Genomic DNA, 25,280 nt, shown 5'->3' with positions numbered 1-25,280 from the left:
GCTTTTGCTTTTATACACATAGTCTTGGCTACTCTCCCACTAGCAACAATAGTGCTCAGACTCATACTGATGTCACTGTTGAGTTATTTAATTTGACTGAACGAGATTAATGTGTTTATTTAAAACCTTGGTCAAAATGGAAAAGAAAATCTTGGGACAATACTTTTACGTGAACGTGTATGTTTTCATATCTGATGATTGTAATGTTGCATTAACTTATCAGAAGCAGTTGTTTACACATGTTAATGCCCAGGAGACCCCCTCAGATAAGAAGCGTGAGCCATTTTCCCTCTCAGCCTGGAGCAGAGACTTCACTGCTGTTGGTCCAGTGGGCTTTCATTCCAGGCTTTCCTTGCTTCCTGTTGCTGCTTTCAGGGCTGATCCACAGCGATCCCAGCATTGATTCATTTTCTACACGAGGATGGGTTTGATGCCACCAAGCAGTAATAGCAGTGTGGTGGTGGATCCTCCAGAGGTTCTCACTGGGGCAGTGAGGGACAGACACCTGCACTGCACAGGACGTCGAGATGCGGCTGGTGCTGTAGCTTCTGTAGGCTGAGCCTGCTCCTGCAAAGGCTAACTGCCTAAGTTTGATCCACATTATGTTTTACAAGCAGCTTGAGGGTTTTTTTCCTGTGATACATCATTCTGAATTTACTTCATTCTCACATGTACCCTCTAAGTGTTTAGAATAGACTTTGGTTTTGACTAAGAGGCATTATTAAGTATCCAGTTAAATACTCCAGGTCATTGGATTTTCACTAATACAGAGCGGGGAAAGAATCTGGAATATGAAGTTTCTCTTGGTCTGAAGGGACAAGTTCAGGCAGTTTTGCATGAAATCAATTGATCATTGACTGATGAATGGCACAAGCAAGGGGGTTTCTGCTGTGTTCTGTCAAGAACCTCTCTTGACAGTTGAGTACAAATGGACACACACATTGATTGGTAATGTAGAAATTGCGTAAGCCACAGATCAGTGCTGTGGTAGGTGCCTGAAGCAAGGTGGGCCTGCTCTGCCTTTCAGTTTTATGGTCCCTCTGTGCATACTTTCATGCAGCCTCCTGTTCACTGGTTCTTGGAATATTAGTCTCTTGGGGAATAGCAACTACTGATGGCATTTGTGACATGCCAAGGTGTTGCTTTTATGCTGCTTCCATCTTTCTAGTGCAGTAGAAGGCTTTTAGGAATTTGAGCCCCCGCCCTTGCCATTGCTGCTGTTGTGGAAGAAGGGAAAAAGCTTGTTATGCATCCATGTACCTGGAGTTCTCAGAGTGCTTGGCGTCTTAAAGGGTAATGCAGTGGGGCAGAGGGATGGGCATGGGAACAGAAGAGCTGGTAGAAAAAACAGCTCCAGGCAATCCTTGGTTCTCAGGTTGTCTAAGAGGCTCTGATGCCCTGGGCCATGTGTGCTTACTCTGCAGCATGCTCCAGAGCTGTGTGATGCTGAGGGTATCAGACTATGCCAAATCTTTGGGATTTGCCTCCTGTATCAATGTGTTGTACCCTGTGCCTGCACATGATGTCCCCAGGTGCCCTTTGAACCCTTACTAGAACTGTATGTCGAAGGAAAGTGCAGAATAATATGGTTTGTGAAGCTCTGCTGCTCCCAGTGCCGGGCAACATCTGTCTCCTCAGTGGCTGCATATAAGTGATGCTGAGGACTATATGAGCAGACCTTTACTGGATGGGGGGAAAGATCCACAAGAGTGGACCAGGGCAGTCATGCTGCTCCTTTTCTAGAGGCATCCATTTAAAGGCTGCCCCCATCTCCTGTTCTAAGTGCCCTCTGTATATATAGTTCAGACCTTTGGACTAACTATGCACAGGGGGTCCATGAAGTATATATTTAAAGCAGTAAATAGCTTGACATACATCTTTCCTCAGAGTTCCAGTCAGTGGAAATATGCCATTTACAGCTAAAATTAGACTGGCTCCAGCTACATGAAGGAAAAAAAAGTAAACCCTCTCAAGAACTAAACTCCTTCTGTTGGACTGTGTCAGATGTAGCAACTCCTAGCAAAAATAACTGAGGATCCATCCAGCACAAACTGTGTCCAAAAGTCTGTGAGTGGGATCCAGAAAGCTGTGAATTGTTGAAGAGAAAGAAACAGACTGTCAAGGCAAACAAGGTTTTTCTATTTCATGTGAGAAAATATAAATAAGCTTAGAGAATACTAACAGATCTTTCAAAGGCCCTAAGTGAAATCTGGGAGTAGTCATTTTAAATTAGTTTTGCAGTTAATACCTTACAGTTCTTGACAGTACACTGTGAGACTGGAGTGGCAGAGGGAGTTGAAATCAGTACAATATTCTACTCATTGCTTCCATAAAATTTGATATTACAGATTTAATTTCCTAGAAGATGCTTGAACTGAACCTGCAGCTACCAGCATGCAAAAAAGAGCTATGTTTTGTTTTCTAGTAAATATAACCCTAGCTGTGCAACCATTTGCCTGGTGCATTAAACTCTAAACAGAGTTGAAGTGGCTGGATTCTTAATGATTTCCATGGTCCAACTCTAAAATGAGTGGGGAGGGTAATGGGGAGGAGAGACTTGGACCCAAAATAAACATCAAAAACCAAACAGAAAACCATTGCAAATTAACTACACATTTTGGATAATTTCTCTTTCAAAATATTTTATTGAAGGAACAATGAAAATAGTGTGTGAAGCCTAACTATGTATTGTGTTGCTGTTCCAGGCTTCATCAGCAGTTTCTCAATGTTTGGAAAGTTCTGAGACCCACCCTGTTGCACCACTTGCAACCAGTGCCTAAGACTACAAAAACATATGTGTGGAAGAACCTTTCCTTGAAGGAAGTGTCCCTCGCTATACTGTGGAAACTCCGTTCAAGCCTTGCCAGGCAGGAGAGCGATTTGTGCTTCCATTGGCATTTGTTTGTAATCTCTGCTTCTTATGCACTCCAGCACCCCTATCAGTTCCTTGTTCTCCTTCACCAGCCCTGCAGTGAAAAGGCTGCTGGGCTGGAAACAAGGAGATGAAGAAGAAAAGTGGGCAGAAAAAGCTGTCGATTCCTTGGTGAAGAAGTTAAAGAAGAAAAAGGGTGCCATGGAAGAACTGGAAAGGGCTCTGAGCTGCCCGGGTCAGCCCAGTAAATGTGTCACGATCCCTCGTTCCTTGGATGGGCGGCTGCAGGTGTCTCACCGCAAGGGGCTTCCCCATGTCATATATTGCAGAGTGTGGCGCTGGCCTGATTTACAATCTCACCATGAGTTGAAACCACTGGAATGTTGTGAATTCCCATTTGGCTCAAAACAAAAAGAAGTGTGCATTAACCCCTACCATTACCGGCGGGTGGAAACCCCAGGTAATTATGTCATCTGCGAATGATTCACATCTCTCTATTAGCTCCTGCTCTAGCAGGTCTAGTCTTGGTGCATCCTACGAGTTGTGCTCTTAAATGTGAAAAGGCAGGCTCCATCTAATGGAAGGATCTTGGGTCTTACCCTGCCCTGTGGCATCATAGCTCTGGCAGCCAGGAGTAAGGAGGAAGTAAGGAGCCCCTTGCCTGGTGGGGTCTGCATCCCATCGAGGGTGCCCAGATGTTGTCCAGGGTGCTGAAAGCAGCTTCCTCTCCATGGATGTGGGTGCAGAATCCACCCCTTGTGAACTGGTGTCCATTTGCATTAAGTCTAGGCACCACCCTAGATCTTACCACCCTGGCAAGATTTACTCTCATTGTCTCAAAATCAGCAATCGACTCATTAACCCACAGGAAACACGAGCTCTCCCTTTAAAGATAAGAGTTGCAGTAAGATAGCATATTTTGCAGTAGATATGAAACCAGGTCGGTTGATTCTTCCTAAAATGCCTGGTGACCTGCCTTAAATGGAATTTACTTACCTAAATGGAGAGTTTATGTGAAAAAAATTCCGCCAAGTTCTCATAAAACTTTGAAATTTTCCCCTGATGATCCTCTTTAGGCTGGACTTGGCTGGCACTAAAAACTCATGACCTCACTGAAGGGTCATTTAATTGGGCTTTATGTCAATGAAACAGCTGTTAAAAAGTCACAGTGTTCAGTGTTGACTTCTGTAGGGATGTTAGAAAGCAGGACTGGCAGAGATCTCAAGCAGTCATCCTGTTTTCCTCTGGCCAGACCACCAAACCAAAACAAATGACCAGGTACATTCCTGACGGATCTTTTTCTAATAAGCTCTAAAAATCCCATGTGATACAGGCTCTACAACCTCCCCAGGCAAGTGAATCTATTGCTTTGCTCTCCTTACAGTTCAAAATGATTTCTAATGCCTAACCTAACTCTCCCTTTCTGCCAAAAATCACACTAATTTAATTTACTAATGGATACGGTTGGTAAGTGTATACTTATTATTCTGTGATTAGTCTTTGTCTGGCGTGAACTTTACTCTGAGGTGACATTAGGATCAGATAAGTGAACTGCGGGATGCTTCTTTTCACACAGATGAAATAAGGGAAAGACAGTGGTTAATATTTGTTAAACAACAGGGGCTGCTTCCTCTTCTGATAGTCCTTCCATTGCAACAGAACTGTTGCTGTGAAGTTGTATCTGAACTGCTGTAAACATTGTCACAACGTTTAAATTTTACAGCTACACTGAGCGCTGCTTGCTGTCAACAGTTTTCAGTGGAGAAAGCTTATTGCCTGCCTTGCTAAATAAACTCTTCAGTAATCTAAGAGAAGATGCTCATAAAGTATCCCATTTTGTGTATCTTTCTGTTTGAAGGCTGCAGTCTTTAGTGTCTTTTCATTTCTTCTGGTGTAATTCCTGTGTAGTTAATGGAGTCTCCTCAGTGCAGTAGCTGACAGCACTGCACAGTGCTGTTTTCAGCTGTGGTCTTGTCATCTGTTCAGTGTCAGCTAACAAGCATTAGTACTGGAATAGTACAGCAGTGCTAAATGGCTGCCAAACCTTTTATAATCTACATACCAGTATTATTTTCATTTTAATGTTCCATCCTTCTGCGGACCACTTTGCATTACTGCAGTCTTTCTAACTGAGTCAACTACTCAATGACCAGACCTGTTGACTTTTATCCAGAATGAATGAGTTGTATCAAAGATGGGAGGGCCTCGCCCTTTCTTCAGTGGCCTGGCAGATCCCTAGACCTCTGTTACTAGAGAGCAGCTTTAAACTGTGGTTGAAGATTCAGAGGTTTTATTTCCTGCCCAACCAAATTTTAGGCCTTGCTGACCAATACTACACAGACTATGCATAGCTTTTATTGCTGCTACCAGTGTCCCCAGCAGATTTCTTGTCAGGTCTGCTGAGTATCAGGTGCCAGTCAGAAAAAAACAAGAAATATTTCCTCTATTTGTGCAATATCCCACTGCAGAGAGGGCTTAGGCCACCTAGCCTGAAGGAGACAGGTATGATGGTTATGCTCTACTTCCCCCTTCATTGTTTTCTTTGAAGAGCTCGTCAGAAGTCTGAATTGTGTGTTGTCAGAAGAAGCCATAGTTTGAGAACAATCTGGAAGCTGCCTCAACAGTTACCCTATTTTTTTTTAATGTGAGATCATTCATGTGTAGATACTGCAAATTTGAGGGTACACCATTGCTGTAGACAGCAGGAGCCTAAATGAATTTTTGATTTAGACTGACTACTTTCATCAAGCCTGAGTGGGAGTCAGATTTGATAGCCTCCCAGGTGGAAGACCACCTGATGATCTCACTATTGACCATGTGTTTGGTGTTTGGGAATCGTTGTGGGCCCAGGGATTAGGTGGATCTCACCAGAGAGATCTCCAAAGGTAGTAAACTCTGCAGAGGTGGACTGATGTGTGAGAAATCGCAGTGTGGATGTTGCACCTGGAACTAAACTGAGACAGATAGTTTGTTTGCAAGCCTCTGAAGTCAGGGGCTCTGGGCACAGCCAGGTTTCCAGCAAAAACTGTTGCAGCTAAAGGGAACAGGAGAAAGCCTTGTGAATGAAAGGCAGTAGCAGGACTCAAGACGTGACTGTATATGACTTCAGTTAAACAAAAATCATCAATACTTGAGCATGTATAGAAGGAAGAATCCACCTCTGGCTCTTGGTAGACAATAGCAGGTAGGAGTAAAGGACCCCATTCAGTGGAGAAAGTGCGGTGATTTATGAGGGAAGACAAGTCCAAATACACTCAGTTACTCAGTTTTGTGCCTCTGGTCACACTTCCTTCAGAGTGGTTGAGCCCTGGAGAATGGCGAAAGAGCAAGGAGAATAAGGCCCTCAGGGGTACTCTTTAGCCACAAAAAAGAAAATTCCTGAATTCCTCACCACCACAGAGGCTTCAGCCCTCTAGGCAGTCACATAACAGGTGGTGGAAAGATTAAGTGAGGTGGCAAAAACTCTACAGCAGAGCAGAAATTAAGAGTACCCTGGTCAGAGCTGGGAAGGAGTTCAAGGCTTGAAAATTCTTCTAGCATGCTGACTCACTCAAGGCAAATCAAAGGCTTTCCCTGGCAAGTGCTGTTCACACATCCAGATTCTCAGCTTTCATTTAGAGGAGTTATGTGAGTTCTCACAGGGCTGAAGAAAGCAGCTTCCTTAGCAATGGCACCCACAGTGAGGTGCCAGCCTCTCAGTGCTGCATGGTGTTGCTGTAGCCCAGCTGTCCCTTGCTCAGCACCTCTTCTGGGTGCAAAGGGATCACCAGCTCCCCATTTTCTAAGGCTACTGGTCAGAGCTGGCTGAGCAGCAGCAAACCTGGCAAGCATTATACCAGTTTCGTGAAGCAGCACAGGAAAACTCCAGAAGCAGCAACAGCTCACAGCCTGGGGCTGCTCACAAGACCATGGGATGGGAGCGATCCTGCTTGCCCAGAACACGTCTCCAGTGGTTATACTGGTCTTGTCCCAATATATAACAGATGAACTTAGCAGTAAAAGAGTCTGTTTTTCTCCCCTGGCTATCCATGTGAATAAGATGTGACTACTTGTATTGCCTGTATGAGTCCTACCTGGAAAGTGTAGGAAATCCATAAAGCTAAAAACACAGTAAAGAAGCAGAAACACCTTTCTCTACCAATGGACTTAAGAAAGTGGTGGCAGAATTTTCATGCCGCAGATAGGGGCATATCAGATCCAGAAGGAAAGAAAGTAGTCTCCAAAGCACAATCCTTATCCTAGCTGGAAGCTAATTAGAAATGCACCAGGCCAGAGAAGGGTTTATGTCCAGTCTCTTAATAGGTATCTCAGTGCCTGTGTTTCCAGGCAGCTAAGAAGACTTCTGCAGTAAACTCCCTGACATCAGTTCAATCTTTTGTATGGTTTTAAGGCTCAGTTCTTCAGCTCATAGGTGACTGACAAATTCCCAAATGGTATATGCTAGTGGGTGGGCAGATGCGTGGCTTAATCCTGCCCCAGCTGCAGCATAGTGCTACATCAAGCAAGAAACTGTAAACCTGTTCTGGTTACCAGGCACTGGTATCTGCCTCAGCTCTCTGAGCTATTGATGTGCTTTTCAAGGGGAGTGTTCCTGCAGCCTCTTCTCATGCACATGTTTTGCATTATCTATATATTACTTGCTTTATAGCAATTATTTCACACTTTCATTAAGCTGGATAAATGAGAGTTTGCTATAATTAAAAGGTGTTAGCTAACCTACCTAAAAAGGATTTGCCTTACCTAAGCAGAGCTTTTGGGCCCAAGCAGTGTGTTAAAACATGTATTATGGTGTTAAACCATATATTCCCAACAACATTTAAGACTGCACATTGCTGTTTGTTTCTATAAACTATTAAGGGTAGACTGAAAGATTGCATGCTGCTGGGTTTTAAGACAGAGGAACTCTGAACACTAGGTCAATCAATACAAGCCTGCTGAATTGTCCCTGGTGTTGGGACAATTCATCCTTGTCACAATAACTCAAATTGCCTCCTTATCTCTTTTCTGGTGGCTTTTAGATACTCATGACAGCTTAAGGCTACATGAATCGCCCACTGCAGGTGCTGTTCTCCCCCCAAGTTCTAGGGGGGATCCCATTAAAGCCTCAAGCTGAACTCTCATATAAGTAGACCTACTTAGCAAGCTCCTTTGTGTTCCAGCCTAGGGACTTAATAGTAACTCACTAGTCAGGATTTTTAAAGTGTTTTGATTACAGTTCTGCTCTTGCTCCTCATGTCAGAATCCAGAGTAATTTTGATCCACTTTGGGTTTCTCAAAGGAGCAATGGTGTTAACAGCACTGACAGTGGGAGATGTAAGTGAAGAGAGTTTGTGAAGAGAGGTGGTATCTTCTACTAATTTTTACATTGGTTAATTTGGATTTCAGTTTTCTGACCTGCATTTTTCATGTCCTAAATACCAAGCATTGACATATGCCTTCTTATGCTAGATCTTTTCTAACTATATTGGAAGAGCTAAATTGGTATTGCTGCAATATTTTAATTGCCATTTACATTTCCTTTTAAAGATCCCACTGTCTGGCTGGTAATGTTTTCAAGTACCTGAGAACATTCTAAATCTGGTGTCTAGCTTCCAGTCTGTACTTCCTTTTGCACATCTGTGACCCACTGGTAGTAAAATACGTGGTGTATTGCAGAGTACTATTAATTGTTATTAAACGTGACTGTGAATCTGGCACATCCTGGTGATAATATTTAGCAAATTCTTGACATGCTCAGTCTTTGAAGAAGGAAAGAATGGATAATTTTGAGGGGGAGAGATGTGCCACTTGCATTTCTGTAAGAGGACTGTGTGTGCATGCCGTACCTGTGAATTTTTTGGTACTTTGCTCAAGACAGGATTCTGTATTTTGCATGTGGAACTGCTGTAACTGGCTGCAAATCTGCAGGAAAAAAAGTCCCAAGAATCAGCTTTTGATTCTTGATTTTGAACAGGTTTGTTGCCCTTCAATGACATATATGGACAGCAATATTTGAGCAGCATGGAATATGCCTCTTTTTAACTTGCAAAGAGATGTACTTTCAAGAATGCAGTTTTAACCATTTTATTTCTGTTGTTTTTGGTTTTATTTTCAGTCTTACCTCCTGTACTCGTTCCAAGACACAGCGAGTTTAACCCTCACCTCAGCCTCCTCGCCAAGTTTCGAAACACTTCTCTGCACAGTGAGCCACTGATGCCGCACAATGCCACTTATCCTGATTCTTTCCAGCATCCTCCATGCACCCCTTTTCCGTCATCACCCAGCCACATGTTTTCCCAGTCACCTAACAGCATCAGCTATCCCAACTCACCAGAAAGCTCTTCTGGACCAGGAAGTCCCTATCAGCTCACAGGTAATAATGAGCTTTTAGACATCCTGACTGAGGTTTTTGCCAGGGCCTGGAGTCAGGTGACAATTCTGTATGCTTCCCCCAGGCTGTAGCTACAGATTGAACTGTTGGACAGAGTGGACTTGGAATGTGATTTCTTGTGACTGCCTCTTGTGTATTTGACTCCCAGTCCTTCTGGCGATGGATGCTCAAGGGACTAAGAATTGTAGTCATCACACTCCTAGAAGAACCTGGGTGAGATTTCATGATTACTGTAAGGAGGAAGTTGAGGAGAGAAGCAGGTGTGCCAGGCCACCTTCTGTCTAAAGCCGTCCATCCAAGCTTCCAATACAATTCATGGAAAAGAGCACTTGCAAGACCCAAGTAATGGACCTAAGATGGTCAGGGTAGGAACCTTTAGAAACTCCATCAGGAGAGAGGATAAAATGGGGAAATTGGTGTGCAGAAATATTTTTAAATGTGTGGTGATCCCACTGACTGTATAAATTTCAGGAAATACAGGTGTTTACCAATCTGGCCCAACACTTGTGGAAGCCACTAGGAACATTCCTATGACTTTGGAATGCGTTCCACAGTTCTGAGATTGGCAGGGTTGTGTCACTCAGATTGTTTGTGTTGTGAACTCCTTAGTACTGCTCTGATTACCTGAAAATTTAACTATGCATTTGCTGTTAATGCAACACAGCTGAGAGGTAGTTTTAATATCAGAACATGTTTCAGATTCACTTCTGCACTTTAACTTTCAAATAATTTCAGTGATCTCAGCTTTTTCAAAGAAGATGAATTCAGGTCAGAATCTTGTAGCTTAAAATTTTAGTATCTCATCTGGAAAGTGTTTAAATTCATGTCCTTAATGACATGCCTATTTTCATTTTAAGTGCAAGAAGTTTACTTTTACAAGGTATTTGTAGTATTTGAACTTCCTTTTAAGCTGGATACTTTCAACACAGTTTTTCCTTCCCTCTCCATTCATTGAATATGCCTTCATTAATTTCTTCTCTAGATCTGTATTTCAGATTAAATCATATTTAGCAACACTGAAACACTTCATCAAGTAGTAAGACTTGTTTTTCTTCTCCGATATTTTTTCTCTCACCTCTGTGTAACCAAGCTGGATTCAGTGGAGCTGGTCCTGACAGGTAAATCAGGCCCATTCCAGATATGTAATGACTCTGACTCGTGCATTTAACTGAACTTGGGACCTTGCAAAGCTACTTAAAAATGGAAGTGGCTCAACCTGAGCTTCAGTATATCACAGCACATGGCATGCTGATAAGCATAATTTGCCTGTGTAACAATCAGTGATGGAAGCAAACTGGAGTTACATCAAGAACCTTGAGCAGGATTGCTGTGACAAAATATAGATGTCAGCTATGCTACTTTCTGCATCTCATGCAATTCTCTATACTCTCCTATAATCAGTGGAGAAAAACAGGCACTCCTACAACAGGATTCATTGCATCTTCTTGTATATGTTTTAGGTACCTGAGATACACTGTGTCTGCAGGTGCCTATGTTTATGTTGTGGGTAAGAGCTTGTGGTGACTATCTTAGGCATAGACATCAAAAATAGCCATATAACCACATGACTGTGTGATTATATTCCTTTCTGTGACTTGTTTTCCACTATTTCTTGATTTTGTTCTACCATTCTCGCTTGTATTTTATGTGGGAGGCTTATGTCATCCATATGTTAGAAGTATCATATGGTGTATGAAATTCCTAAATCCTGAACAGTGCTTAAGTAAAATTACATTCCTGTTCAGTTAAGATTCAGTGGTTGTCTTATGAGACAGTTCACAGTCATCCACCTCCAGATGAAGTTGCTCTGTTTTGAGGGCCAGCCAACAGACCCCAAACACAAAGAGGGAATTTCAATCTGGAACTTAATTAAACAGTGCTTAAAGTGATCCATACTCCTACAAGCTTCTATATTGGCTATAATTAGCACATAAGCCCACAGAGTTTCTGTTCAAATGAACAAAACTACATGCTTTTAGTGCTTATGCAGTGAATGTTGACATTTTTTTAATTTAAAAATGAAGATCTTTTTTCTTTGGCTTCTTTTTTGAAGCCTTCTGTCTTTCTTGAGAATCCCTGCTATAGAGTCACCTATTTTCTATCTCATGTTGCTGGAAACAACAGCCACCTTGTTTGGGCAGGTTGAGAGTTGATATTTTTCTGCTAATGTTTTTATCACATGCATTGCTCTTTGACAGGAGATGGAACAAACTGGGAGAGGGACAGACTTCCCTTGTAGGACAGAGGTAAAAAAAACAAATCTGGAGGGAGTTTTGCCAAGTCTGATTTTAAGAGTGTAAATGCTTTCCATAGGTTTTTTTTTATAGACTGTGAAGAGAGCTTTCTCCCAGAGGATCATTTAAAGTTAGCTTCTCTTAAATCATCTCCTTAAGTTTTAAATTAATGAGAGAAGTCTGGAACTGAAGGATCAAACTTCATTACTTTTGTGGTGTAGCAATTGGTGTTAAGAGAGAACTTGACACAGAACTTGCCTCTGGGCCTGAGGCACTGTTGCGACTGTCCCTCTCACAAGTGCTGCAAGCCCAACATGACAGCCCTTCCTTCCCATCTCCTCTGAACACACAATGGTCTTAATGTAGAGACTGAAGGAAGGTCAGGTTCAGATTTGTGCTATTTTCAGCCTTTCTAGCAAAACAATGCCAAAGAAATAAAATATTCACCAGGAAAAACCAAGAAGGAATTTACCAAAATACTGATTTAGGTTTCTTTTTCTTTCTTTCCCTTTTTCTTTCTTTTTCTTTCTTTCTGTTTCTTTCTTTCTTTTTTCTTTTTCTTTCTTTCCCTTTTTCTCTTTTTCTTTTTCTTTCTTTCCCTTTTTCTCTTTTTCTTTTTATTTTTCTTTTTCTTTGTCTTTTTCTTTTTCTTTTCCTTTTTCTTTTCATTTTCCTTTTCCTTTTTCTTTTCCTTTTTCTTTCATTTTCTTTCTTCTTTCTTTCTTCTTTTTTGTCTTTTTCTTTCCTTTTTTGTCTTTTTCTTTCTTTCATTTTCTTTCATTTTCTTTCATTTTCTTTCATTTTCTTTCATTTTCTTTCATTTTCTTTCATTTTCTTTCATTTTCTTCTCTCTTTTTCTTTCATTTACTTTCTCTTTCTTTCTCTCTCTTTCCTTCTATTTCTTTCTTTTCCTTTCTTTCTTTCTTTTGTATTTTTTCTTTTTTCTTCTTTTTTTCTTTCTTTCATTTCTTTCTCTTTCTTTCTTTTGTTTCTTTTCCTTTCTTTCTTTTGTTTCTTTTCCTTTCTTTCGCTTTTTCTTTTCCTTTCTTTCGCTTTCTTTTCCTTTCTTTCGCTTTCTTTTCCTTTCTTTCGCTTTCTTTTCCTTTCTTTCGCTTTCTTTTCCTTTCTTTCGCTTTCTTTTCCTTTCTTTCGCTTTCTTTTCCTTTCTTTCTTTTGTATTTCTTTCTTTTTTTCTTTCTTTTTCTTTTTCTTTTTCTTTTTCTTTTTCTTTTTCTTTTTCTTTTTCTTTTTCTTTTTCTTTTTCTTTTTCTTTTTCTTTTTCTTTTTCTTTTTCTTTTTCTTTTTCTTTCTTTTCCTTTCTTTTCCTTTCTTTTTCTATTTCTTTTTCTTCCTTTTGCTATCTTTCTTTTTCTTTCCTTTTTTTTTTCTTTGTTTATTTCTTTTCTTTCTTTTCTTGTTTCTTTTTGTTTCTTTTTCTTTCCCTTGCATTCGTTTTCTTTCTCTTACTTTTTCTTTTTCTTTTTCTTTTTCTTTTTCTTTTTCTTTTTCTTTTTCTTTTTCTTTTTCTTTTTCTTTTTCTTTTTCTTTTTCTTTTTCTTTTTCTTTTTCTTTTTCTTTTTCTTTTTCTTTTTCTTTTTCTTTTTCTTTCTTTTGGTAACTTTCTTTTTCTTTTGCTTTTTTTTCTTTTTCTTTTCTTTCTTTTTTCTTTCTTTTGCTATCTTTATTTTTCTTTTTTTTTCTTTTTCTTTCCTTTTTTCTTTCTTTTTCTGCCGTTTTCTTTCTCTTGCTTGCTTTCTTTCTTTTGCTTGCTTTCTTTCTTTCTTTGCTTTCCTTCCTTCCCTCCCTCTCTCTCTCCTTCTCCCTTCCCTTCCCTCTCTCCTACTTGCTCCCTTCACTTCCCTCTCCCTTTCTTTCTTCCAGTGGAAACTCCACCTCCACCCTACCACACAAGAGAACCTGCAGGAATCCACAATGGACGGTCAATGGATGCAATAGCTGAAAGTCAACTAGTGCTTTCTTTGCCCAATGGAGGTAAATCTGCCGATGGAGAAGCTGAAAGTAAATAACCATTTGTACTATTTTTTACATAAAAACTATTGAGAAAAATAATTGTCATTTGAACAAGAGGGTTCAGTGGTCTCTACTAATAGGTTTCAGGCAGTTCTGCAGTAAGGCTCTGTGCTAGACCCATCCATTACCTAGCAGAATAGGTTGATGTAAGAATACCATGTATTATGTGCAAAGTTACAGAGTTTAGACTCTGTATTTTGTATTTTTATTTGTATTTTTGTACTTTAAGTACTTTATGTAGTTTATTTGTATCTATGTACTATTACATTTAAAAGCTGTTCATGAAAGCAAGCCCTATTATCTACATCGTAAAGATAAACATATCAAAACAAGCATGGTGCGGCAGTATAACACACAAAAGCATTATCAATATCAGAACTCATTGTTTTTACCACCTTCAGCTCTGGGTTTCCAGTACTTTAAAGTCTTGTGGTAGGAACCTTTTTGCTGCCATCTTTATATAAATGTTACATTACTGACTGGCTAGGAAAGAAAAGGACATGTTCTAGTGAAGTACAAAGATTTTTACAGAAGACCAACCTCTGTCCTCTGATGAGAATGCTTTAGTGGGAGAGGGCAAGGATGGTCAGAGAAGAAGGGGCTGGGATCCTCCTTGCACTTGATGTCATCTCCATCATAGTCTCTGCTACCTTTGCACTATCACTGGCAAATAATGCCTCCACTATTCAAAGCCCGTTGCTGCAGAGTACCAAGGGGAAATGGAGTTCCTCTGCTGGGTTTTACTTTGGCTTCCTGCTACTGCAAATGAAAAATCAGCATTGTTCTTTTAGTCCATCATATTGTATTCTTAAAGAAATGTAGTTTATAGAATGAGGACTGAACACTGTGCACACACATGCACATTAAAAAAATATTGCCACTTCTTTTGAAAAAAGGAGAAGGCTGTATGTAGCATGGAACTGGAGCAGAAGGAAGATGAGGGGGATAGTGCTTATTACAGATGGGTACACAAAATGGCCAGATAATAATAAGTTATCAGACACTAATACTTTTAAATAAATTGTCAAGCTACTTTAATCTCTTTATCATATTTTACCATCCCTGATCACTATCCTAGTGAATATTAGGAGTTTATTAGAGGTTATGCACAGAGGTGCTCTGGGGGCAGGCAGGCTCATATGCCTGTGGTGAACAGGAAGGATAAGGTTTCCTTCTAATTTCTGTAGGACAAATGAGGCTCAGAGATTCTGTTACATTTTTTAATCTGTCTCTACCTTAGAAAACCTGGACATGGGTAGATCGAAAAGAAATGACCTTGCTGACATTTCTGCTTATGATCCTACATGGAAGCAGAAAGCCTGAAAGCATCTAAAAATTGAGGGTGGGAGGTGGGGGGAGTTATTTATTACTTCTGAACTACAGAGTTTGGTGTTAGGCTGAAGGCTTGCCTTAGTTTTGACTTGCTTTGAGCCCATCTGTCATCCCTAGCTCCTGCTGGTGTGTAGAGGTATCCCTTACTATTTTAAGTGTATAGTTTGGGTCCCAGTTCAGCGAGGAATGTCTGTGCTGGATTTAATGCAGTGGAGTTACCATTTTTAAGAAGCAGAGCTCCTCAGAGGCTTAGAGTTGAGCTGGTGCATCAAACTTTTGCATGTTTGGGACTTCACGAAAATAAGTTAAGAAGCAAGGGAAGCTGCTTTTGAGATAAAGCATGACATAAGTGACTGTTCAGATGAAGAGATGAGGGCCTGAGAATGTGTGGGAGGAAAGAAAACAGAGAAGGATTGTTTAAAAAATATTACTGAGACCTGAGCAGCTGACTAACTTTATTTCCTACAGACTTTCGGCCTGTTTGTTATGAGGAACCCCAACACTGGTGCTCAGTTGCCTACTATGAACTCAACAACCGCGTAGGGGAGACTTTCCAGGCTTCCTCTCGAAGCATCCTTATAGATGGATTTACAGATCCCTCAAATAACAAAAACAGGTTCTGCTTGGGTCTGCTCTCAAATGTAAATCGCAACTCTACTATAGAAAACACCAGGAGACACATAGGAAAAGGTAAGAGGAAATCCCTTCTTGGGAATATTCAGAACTCAAAAGATCCACACATTGCATTAACACACCTATCTGATTTGTCAAATGTGCTTGTTTTAAAATAAAAGCTCTGAGATTATTCTGAAATAGAAGAAAAGCATCTGATTCTTTTCTGACTGGATAACAATCAGCAGAGTAACTCCTTACAAAAGCTATTTACTTGGCCAGCGAAGAGAAAAATGTTGTTTATAGTTATGTGTTCTAATTTAGCAGTATAATAAATAATTTTCATTTATTTATTAGAGCTTCTGGCAACTGGGAATATTGCCATCGAAATGCCACTACAAGGGTAATTGCTGGTGCCTCAGGGCTGGTTCTCTTCCCACCAAATAACAAAGGGAGATGGATGAAACACTTAGTAGTTGAGTTACTTAGCTGAAGAACTCTACTGGAGTTGTCTTTGCAGCTCCCCCTCACCCCTCCACCCCTTGCTGCCACCACCAGTCTGATTCCCTGCTTTGCCAACTTTTCACCAGTAAAACCAATTCTCCCGCCAGTGGTTTTCTATGTATGCTCCACTTCTGGTGCACAGCATGCAGAATCATATGCTGCCAGTGAGAGACCACACCTGGACATACGTGGCCATACACCGTCTGTCCCAGCTCGCTGGGGCTGTGTAGGGCCTGATACTCTCCCAGAACTTACTGTTGTTTGTGATGGTGAGTCAGAAGCCCTGTGCCAGCCACTTCTCCGTGCAGATGAAGCTGTTCATGTTCTGGTATATCCAGTCTAGACTCATTATCTTGCCAACCCAGCCTCGCACCAGTAGCTACCTGGGAATGTATTTCCCACTGGGCTAATTAACTCTAATTGTTCCACTGCTATTATCTTGTCAACCTCACCTCATTTCCCAGGCCTAGAGCAATATTTTAATTGGCTCTTGATAGTCTAGCGTTGAATGACTGAATACAAGGAAGCTCTGAGACAAATATGATACAGTTTTTACAAACAGCAGTGAATCTGAAGGCTGGTGCAGGAGACGATGTGCTTCACTCTTGCACTTTTCTCTGGGAGGGAAAGCACTTGTGTTGCAGATGCATTGTGTGAAGCCAGTTTGATGCTACAAGTGTCTGTCATAGTGGTTCGTTGTGAGAGGTGCAAATGTAGTTCCAACTTAGTAAATAAAGCAAAGCTTCCCTATCAGTGTAAGTTGTCAGAGCGATGTAGATGAAAGATGAGCCTGGCCCTAAAAGAATGACAAAAGATCCCAGCTGTCCTTTGAGGATGTTACATCCTGTGACTTTCTGCCCCAAAAGAGGAAGAGACAGAACAGAAATAAAATTAGGTAAATGCTAATGGTCTTCATCCATTTAAACCTGAAGATCTGTCTTCATTGCTTAAAAGTCCTTTAAAGTCCTACACTAGGAATCTGCCCAAGGGAAGGGAGCAGGCTGCCCACAAAGGAGTTTAGTTTATCAGAGATCCTTGATTTTACTGCTCTTGCCTGTTTATGCAAATCTTAAAAAAACATATACAAGTGGAGTGCAAGTGGCACCAGCACAAGCCTGCAGAAGAGCACAGAGCAGCTCCAAAATGTGTAGTTCAAAGGCATGGTGGACAGATGAAAGCTACTGAAATGGATACAATTGTCACATGTTAACAGGGGAGAAAAAAGAGTGAGTAAACAAGATTAGCTCAGTAGGATAAGGATATGTGATTGAATTGTCATCTAGTGTATCAGCGTGAAACGGTTTCCTGGAAATACCACATCAAAGCTAAAAACAATCCAGAACACAATGCAACATCTACTAGCAATTGGACCTGTTTCAGCAGTCAGACTTCAAGGACAAAAAAGGGACTTTTGATCAGTGTCAAAAAGATGTGGATGCTTGAAGTCTGCAGAATTTCCAGTTTCTGCATGGAGCAGTGAAATCCCAATAAAACATACGGACCCTTGATTTGGTCTTCTACAAATATGTATCTAGCAGCTTGGTTTCCTTGAGGGTGCTTTCCTTTGGTGAATGAATACTAGAAGAATAGAAATACATGCTGATATTTCATTACTGCTGTATTTATTGCTTTTAAAAAGTCCGCAAGGAAAAAGCAATTTGTAGCATATTCTTTTGGGACTGACATTGGTGGTTTTGTTACTATAGCACACTGTTTGGGCAATGCCTTTGAAAGCATTAATTTTTTTCAGAAAATGAGTTACTCAATATACTTCAAAAAAACAGCCTTTAAAATTTTTCACCTTAGGACCATAAAGTGTGGTGACCCTAAATCAGTAGCCACACTTGAAGATTTGAAATATGGTGAATATTTATGTCTTTATTCTTCTCTCCTTGCCCTCTGTTCTTACTCTATCTGATTATTTCATAAAGTTATACGGACTCCATCAAGGTCCTTCATGTTTTCAGTCCTTCCCTTTTATGCATTTCCAAGGTAAGGAAAGGAGAGTAGGCCAAGTAACAGCAGTCACAGTGTGCAGCACCCCACAGTGTCTGGCATGGTCGTAGCAGACCTGAGGACTGGTGGAATGGAGCGATCCCCTCCCCTGTGTTCCCAGTGAAGCACCAGTGTGTGTTTTGAGCCACACCCCCACCGCTTGCATCTCATTTGAGATCTTGTGGATGCACAGAAGTCAAGTGGTGGCTTGAAGACAGACTTTAAGGTTCCTGTCTGAGTCACCCTAGAAAACTGTGGGAGAACATATTTTTCCCAGATTCCTTTCCCACTCAACCTGCTTTTCCCTGAGCCTTTCCCACTTCTGTTTAGAGGCTGGTTTTGTCCTAAGGATGTGCTGGGAACACACATGAATAGACTGGGAATATGTAACCAGTCTTTTTTTATGAAAGACACCAGGAATAAAAGTAATTTCAACTGCATTATTAAAGCATAGTTATCACTAGCTTTGCAGACAGTCCACTGAGGCTCTGTGAAAATGTGCATTTGTATGTAAGCGTCTGAATGCGGTACCTGGGATTAGAGAGGAAGATTTTACATTTATTTGGTGGTGGGTTTTATGAGAAAAAAGAACTGAGTTCTTCCACCTCTCTTGTCCATGGGAGGGGTTCATTTCCCTTAATCCAGCCATGGGAAAGGTGACTGCCTGGGTATTTTCACAGGATGACTTGGCCCCTTTCAGGATATGGCTTCATGCTCCCATTTAAGTGGGCTGGGTCCCTATTGCCATGCTTGCACTGATGAAGATCTCACTGCAAACAAATTTTGTGGGTTTTTTTTTCATTTTTAAGTTTATTAGCTGGTTCCCAATCCTCAGCCATTGTTGCCAGCATGAAAGCAGGTGTGAGAAGAAACAGCAGGGGCGGGGAATGGGAGAGCCTTTTCAGCACCTGCACAGACTTCTATGGGGTTAAGCTGGCTGTGAGCCTGAACTCTGTAGCAAATGCAGTGAATCGTCTGGTCACAGTCCCTCTCACATATCAGCTAGGGATGGAGTCTACACAATTAGCTTACACAAGATTCCTAAGTTTAAGGTTGCTGAATTAGACTAAGATAAATTCTCATAGCACATTAGGTATATTTTCATGCAAGCAGATATCCTGAGGGGATCAGACTGTTTGAATGGATAGAAGTGCTTCCACCTTCATTTCCCTAAGGCACAGTAGAAATTTGAAAGTTCAGAATAAAATCAGTCCTTTTCTTGCTAAAGGTCACTTGGAACAGGATCTGATGAGTCAGTCACATCATGTAAATGCAGATACTCAGTTCTGATGTGACGGATAAAGCAAAATACAGAAAAGCTATTTTAAGTACACACTATGCTGTGTTTTAACTGTATGACATAGGATCCTGTAGTAAAATAACAGCGTGCAGTGAAGTGGGTTTTGGTTAGCATGCATGTGCTCAACAGAGAAAGTACACTTAGATATGTAATCTAATACTGATTTTTCAGTTCTTGGATAGTTTTGATTCATGCTTTGTATATGGTTGACACGTGTTTGATATTTATGTATGTGTCTAGGTATGTGTATGTGTGTCTTGTCAAAATACTGTGCTGTTGGGTAAAAGACGTAAACCAGGTTTCACTGAAAAACAAAAATACCACCTTCCAAGACTTTTGTCTCCTAGACCAGTACCTCAAAATAGTGTTTATGACATTTTCCTCCTAATGTTGGTGGTCCCTTGTACAGTACATGGATATGCACACGTTTTACTATCTTCTAAAAGGTAATGCGTATCTGCATTGATCCTGGGTTTGTATGACAGGATAAAAGAAAAAATTACCCATGTCAAGTGTGTTGTGAAAACATTATATTTTCTTTTTCAAGGTGTTCATCTTTACTACGTTGGTGGGGAAGTTTATGCTGAATGTGTCAGTGACAGCAGTATTTTTGTGCAAAGCCGCAACTGTAACTACCAGCATGGTTTCCACCCAGCCACTGTCTGCAAGATCCCCAGTGGCTGCAGCCTCAAGATCTTCAACAACCAGCTCTTCGCCCAGCTGCTTGCCCAGTCAGTCAATCATGGTTTTGAAGTGGTGTATGAGCTGACCAAGATGTGTACTATTCGAATGAGCTTTGTTAAAGTAAGGATTATTTGTTTTCTCTTGCATTTCCGAAAAGGCAAATCCCATTACTTTGTAGCTCCCATCAAATCATTTCTGAAGCAATTCAGACTGCCTCTTTTCCAGTATTGCCTTAAACTTCAAGAAGGAAGTCTAGAGTGCACAGGAACAGGCTGTACCAGTGTGCCAAAAGGCAAGCCGGCGAGGTAGGCGACCAGCTTGGTTGAACAGGGAGATTCTGAAGGAAATCAGGGATAAAAAGAGAGCTTACAGACTATGGAAAATAGGGCTGGCTACTCAGGATGAGTTTAGGAGTATAACTAGGTCATGCAGAAAGAAAATTAGAGAGGCAAAAGCGCAATTTGAAGTCAATTTGGCTACTTCTGTTAAGGATAACAAAAAGCGCTTCTATAAATACATTAATAACAAAAGGAGGGGCAAGGAAAGCCTCCATTCCTTGTTGGACTTGGGGGGGAACATAGTTAACAGGGATGAGGAGAAGGCTGAGGTACTTAACACCTACTTTGCCTCAGTATTCACCAGTAGAACAGATGGCCCTCAGGACAACTGTCCTCTGGAGCTGGTAGACAGGGACAGGAAGCCAAACAGCCCCCCTGTATTCCAGGAGGAAATAGTCAGTGACTTACTGAGCCACCTGGATCCACACAAGTCCATGGGACCAGATGGGATCCATCCTAGGGTAATGAGGGAGCTGGCAGAAGAGCTTGCCAAGCCGCTCTCCATCATTTACCAACAGTCCTGGCTCTCCAGGGAGATGACTGGAAGTTGGCGAATATCACTCCGATCTACAAAAAGGGCTGCAAGGAGGACCCGGGAAACTACAGGCCTGTCAGCCTGACCTCAGTGCCTGGCAAGGTTATGGAGCAGATCATCGTGCGTGCAATCACACAGCACCTACAGGATGGACAAGGGATCAGAGCCAGCCAGCACGGGGGGCAGGTCCTGTCTGACCAACCTGATCTCCTTTTACGATCAGGTGACCCACCTGGTGGATGAGGGTAAGGCTGTGGATGTGTCTGTCTGGACTTCAGCAAAGCCTTTGACACTGTCTCCCATAATATACTCCTGGAAAAGCTGGCAGCCCATGGCTTGGACAGGGGCACTCTCTGCTGGGTTAAGAACTGGCTGGAGGGCTGGGCCCAGAGAGTGCTGGTGAATGGGGCTGCATCCAGCTGGCAGCCGGTCACCAGTGGTGTCCCCCAGGGATCAGTGCTGGGCCCAGTCCTGTTTAACATCTTTATCGATGATCTGGATGAGGGGATTGAGTTCATCATTAGCAAATTTGTAGACCAAGTTGGGAGGGAGTGTCGACCTGCTGGAAGGCAGGAGGGCTCTGCAGAGGGACCTGGATAGGCTGGAGAGTTGGGCTGATTCCAACGGGATGAGGTTCAACAAGGCCAAGTGCCAGGTCCTGCACTTTGGCCACAACAACCCTGCAGCGCTACAGGCTGGGGACAGAGTGGCTGGAGAGCAGCCAGGCAGAAAGGGACCTGGGAGTGCTGGATTGACAGGAAGCTGAACATGAGCCAGCAGTGTGCCCAGGGGACCAAGAAGGCCAATGGCATCCTGGCCTGCATCAAGAACATGTGGGCCAGCAGGAGCAGGGAAGTGATCCTTCCCCTGTACTCAGCACTGGGGAGGCTGGAGTATTGTGTTCAGCTCTGGGCCCCTCAGTTCAGGAAGGATATTGAAGTGCTGGAGCAGGTCCAGAGAAGAGCAACCAGGCTGGTGAAGGGATTTGAGCACAAGTCCTATGAGGAGAGGCTGAGGGAGCTGGGGTTGTTTAGTCTGGAGAGCAGGAGGCTCAGGGGTGACCTCATCACTCTCTACAACTCCCTGAAAGGAGGTTGTAGCCGGGTGGGGGTCGGTCTCTTCTCCCAGGCAATCAGTAATAGGACAAGAGGGCACGGGCTTAAGCTCTGTCAGGGGAGGTTTAGGTTGAATATTAGGAAGAAATTTTTTACAGAGAGGGTAATCAGGCATTGGAATGGGCTGACCAGGGAGGTGGTGGATTCACCGTCCCTGGAGGTTTTTAAGATGAGGCTGGATGTGGCACTGAGTGCCATGATCTAGTAATCACAGTGGGGTTGGATCAAGGGTTGGACTTGATGATCTCGGAGGTCTCTTCCAACCCAGTTGATTCTATGATTCTAGGTCCTTACAATCATTAGTTTTGAGATCAACGTGGAAATTCCTTAGATTCCAAAATCTGGGTATTCCATAGGCTCTCTATGGAAAATAGTCAGAGAATGCATGGTGGAGTTCCCCCATTGATTGGACAAAAAGCTCAACTTGGAAGGGCTTAGCAAAATGTAAATGTCTTGGGCAGTTGTGATCTCTCATTGTTATGGGTTTGCAATAGAGCTTGATAGAGCCACAGGTCAATCTATCCATTTTTCTCTAGGCTAATTTACAGTCTCAGCAGTACTATAGACTGATATATATGGTCTCAGTCAAGAAACACTGGGTCCTTCTTTATCCCCTACTGAGTTTGCAGGGAATTGTTTGTCATCTGCCTGATCCCTGGCAAAAGATTGTCATAATTTCTTATGACATTCCCTCTGGCCAACCACATGATCAGAAGGGCTTCTTGCAAGCAGAATAGAAAACCCAAAAGAATATCTGACCTTCTCCCTGTTACTTGGAAGAGACAGGAGGCCACCAAAGCCATTACTGTTTCGATGTCTTTCGTATCTGAACTTCACAGTCTGACTGCTCTATGTGATATCTGTCAGTCTTTGTAGGAGTTTCTCAAATCTTCTGAATGGCCTTTGTACCAGAATTGGATCTCTTGACTCCTTTTAGCATTTAGAATTTACTTAGGTGCCTGTTGTAGCATCTGAAACCCAAAGAATGGTGGGTATTTCAAGATTGTTTGCACATGTGCTAGACTGACTTGCTATAGTGCTGCTGGGGAGAGCTGGCAGCAATGTTCAGCCTGCTAACTAGAGGAGCTGCACCATTAGGAGCAAGTTGGTCCTGCTAGGTACCATAAAAAATGGCTTGAGTAGATCTCTTTGTCTTGCAGATTTGTTTCTGTACAAATGACTGAACCAAGACGATTGAATTCACATCTAAGATACTGAGAAGTTGCTTGAGGCTTGAGCCCAGTTACCTTTTGTTCTACAGAACAGATGAGTTGAGTCCCACACATCTTTCTGACTTTTCCAAGCCATCCTTGGGGAGCCATCTGCTTAAGTGTCTGAGAGCATTAAGAGTGCTCTGTAACTTCTCCCAGGAGACCAAACCATGCCCACAACAATGCTGTTGCTTTGTTCTTGTGAAGGAACTGACATCTTGTTCATACAGAAACTTTAGGGGGAAAAAGGAAAGCAAGGAACTCAACAAACATTTCCTTTAATGAATGGAAGACATGAATGGGCATGTTGCTTGTAAGGGCAATGTAGCCAATTACGCAATATTTTCATTATCTCAGCAACTTGGGGACAGTCTCTTTGATGTATTATCTACCTCCATGCTCAGCATGGCAGCAGAAAGGTGATGTTGATGCACTCTATATTGCTGCTGCCTTATTATCACCTTGCTTTGTTGAAACAATAGCAGCTGCTACAGTGCCTCAGGCACCGGAAGACCAGTGCAAGGAGTTATTTTGAACCCTTTCCCATGACCTTTGGAAAACTGCTATGCAAATCTCATCTAGGTTCTTTGCTCCTGGCCTGCAAATACCCTTTCCTGTACTCAGTCTTCTCAAAATACTTCTCTCCCAAGGTGTAAGCCCCTGTGTGTTCAGTCTGAGGTCAGGAGTGCCACTGAGTGTTTGGTATGCAGTTGCAGACACGGACATGTTTTCTCTCAGAGCCACACCCCAAGAGAGCCCCTAGGTGCAGGGTGATGCTGTGGCTGCTCCTCTGATTTGTGTCCAGATGCTGCTGGTCACCTACAACCCACAGGGCGAGCAGAGCTAAAGGGCTGGAGACCCTGTCTTCTACCCCACCAATGCTTGAGCTACCAGCTGGGAGACAGGGATGGGGAGGGACCAAGACATGAGAAACTTGCCAGAACAGTGTTGTCTTTTGGAGGCAGGACATGGGACAGAGGGAAGTAAATATCTTGTCCCCTCTGATGTCTGCTGTGTGCCCACAGAGCAGCTAGAAGCTCAGTTGTGGATGTATCATCAGTGAGAGCAGTTTCCATCCACTGAGCACTTATGATAACCAAAGCAGGATGGCATTGGCCTCTCTCCACAGCTGAGGCAGCTGAAGCACAAAGGGTAGAGATGGAGAGTTTCTCCAAGCTGAGGTCTGAACTCAGCACAGCCCCTCACACAAGTCTTTCCCCAAGTCTTGGGGCTAAGGGGAAGACCCAGCAGGTAACTCAGTACTCTGGGACATGGCTGGAGCCTGGGCTGGAGAGAGCTGTTGCCCACAGGAGGCAGGAAGGAGTGGCAGGAGCAGCAGGACCCTTTGGGGATACTGGTATCCTCTTCCAACCGTCTGTGCAAAACACCATCACAGCTTTGCAAATTGTACTCATTTTATTCACTCATTAAGAGAGTCTGGGTTCATTTTGACCCTGGGGATAAAGGAGGCTACCTGCGACTCTAGAGTGATATACAAGGGGCCACAGGGGCCTTGTCCTCCTAGTATTTCCCCTATCAGGGCTCCAGCCAGAGACAGCATCACTGGGAGTGTTTGGGAGTTGCCAGCAGAGGGAGATGGCCAGCCACCTGCATGCACTGCCACACTCTCCCAAATCTGACAGGTTATACTTTTACCTACAGTTGCTATTCCTCTGGCTCTTCCATTCTGCCAGTCAGCAGAGTTGCGTTGGCTCATCTGATGCCCTTCTAGCTGTGTATCTTCGTTGCAGCTGAGTACTTGCAACTTCATCATCTCAGGAGTGTGACTGCGCTGGCATTTTATGCAAACATTTCCAGAACATCAGTCTGAGGTCCTGTGAACACAGGCCCTTTCTAGCTTGATAAATGCTCTGCAGTTCAGAAAAATGCTGCCTGTTTAGAAGTACTCTGGGCTTTTGTGAGTCTGTATCTTACTCTTCTGCTTTCTTTCCCCTTTTCATCATTTAGTATGATGATTCATCTGGATTTTATCCAGACCACTTATTATGGCATCCTGTTTCAGTGTTGATCTTAATTTCACAGCTGAACATCTAAAGAAGTGGGCTCTGGCAGCTTCACATGTTGGAGTTATTCAGAACTCTACAATTTAGGTGCCTTTGGCAGCATCGTTCTTAATATACCTCCAT

The 25,280-nt window shown here is 42.4% G+C and overlaps 1 protein-coding gene across 4 annotated transcripts in view; it reads left to right on the top strand.

Annotated features, from left to right (window-relative positions):
- Positions 1–25,280, top strand: part of SMAD9 (SMAD family member 9) — a 157,594-nt gene that overhangs the window by 11,609 nt on the left and 120,705 nt on the right. For 2 of the 4 annotated variants that reach the window (XR_007630798.1, XM_050331259.1), the window contains exons 2-6: positions 2,706–3,332; positions 8,967–9,224; positions 13,358–13,495; positions 15,308–15,529; positions 19,798–20,054. Coding sequence is in view for 3 of the 4 variants with exons in the window: in XM_050331259.1 (XP_050187216.1) it covers positions 2,921–3,332; positions 8,967–9,224; positions 13,358–13,495; positions 15,308–15,529; positions 19,798–20,054 (1,287 nt within the window). In the remaining variant the exon portion in view is untranslated. The remainder of the gene's footprint in view (positions 1–2,705; positions 3,333–8,966; positions 9,225–13,357; positions 13,496–15,307; positions 15,530–19,797; positions 20,055–25,280) is intronic. The other 2 variants (XM_050331260.1, XM_050331261.1) reach the window with 2 other exon arrangements.

This window comes from Myiozetetes cayanensis, unplaced genomic scaffold, assembly GCF_022539395.1.
Source record: "Myiozetetes cayanensis isolate MyiCay16 unplaced genomic scaffold, myiCay2020 scf5-8, whole genome shotgun sequence".
Lineage (NCBI taxonomy): Eukaryota > Metazoa > Chordata > Aves > Passeriformes > Tyrannidae > Myiozetetes > Myiozetetes cayanensis.
Note: the sequence above shows the minus strand (reverse complement) of the source record. Positions and strands in the feature narration are given on the sequence as shown.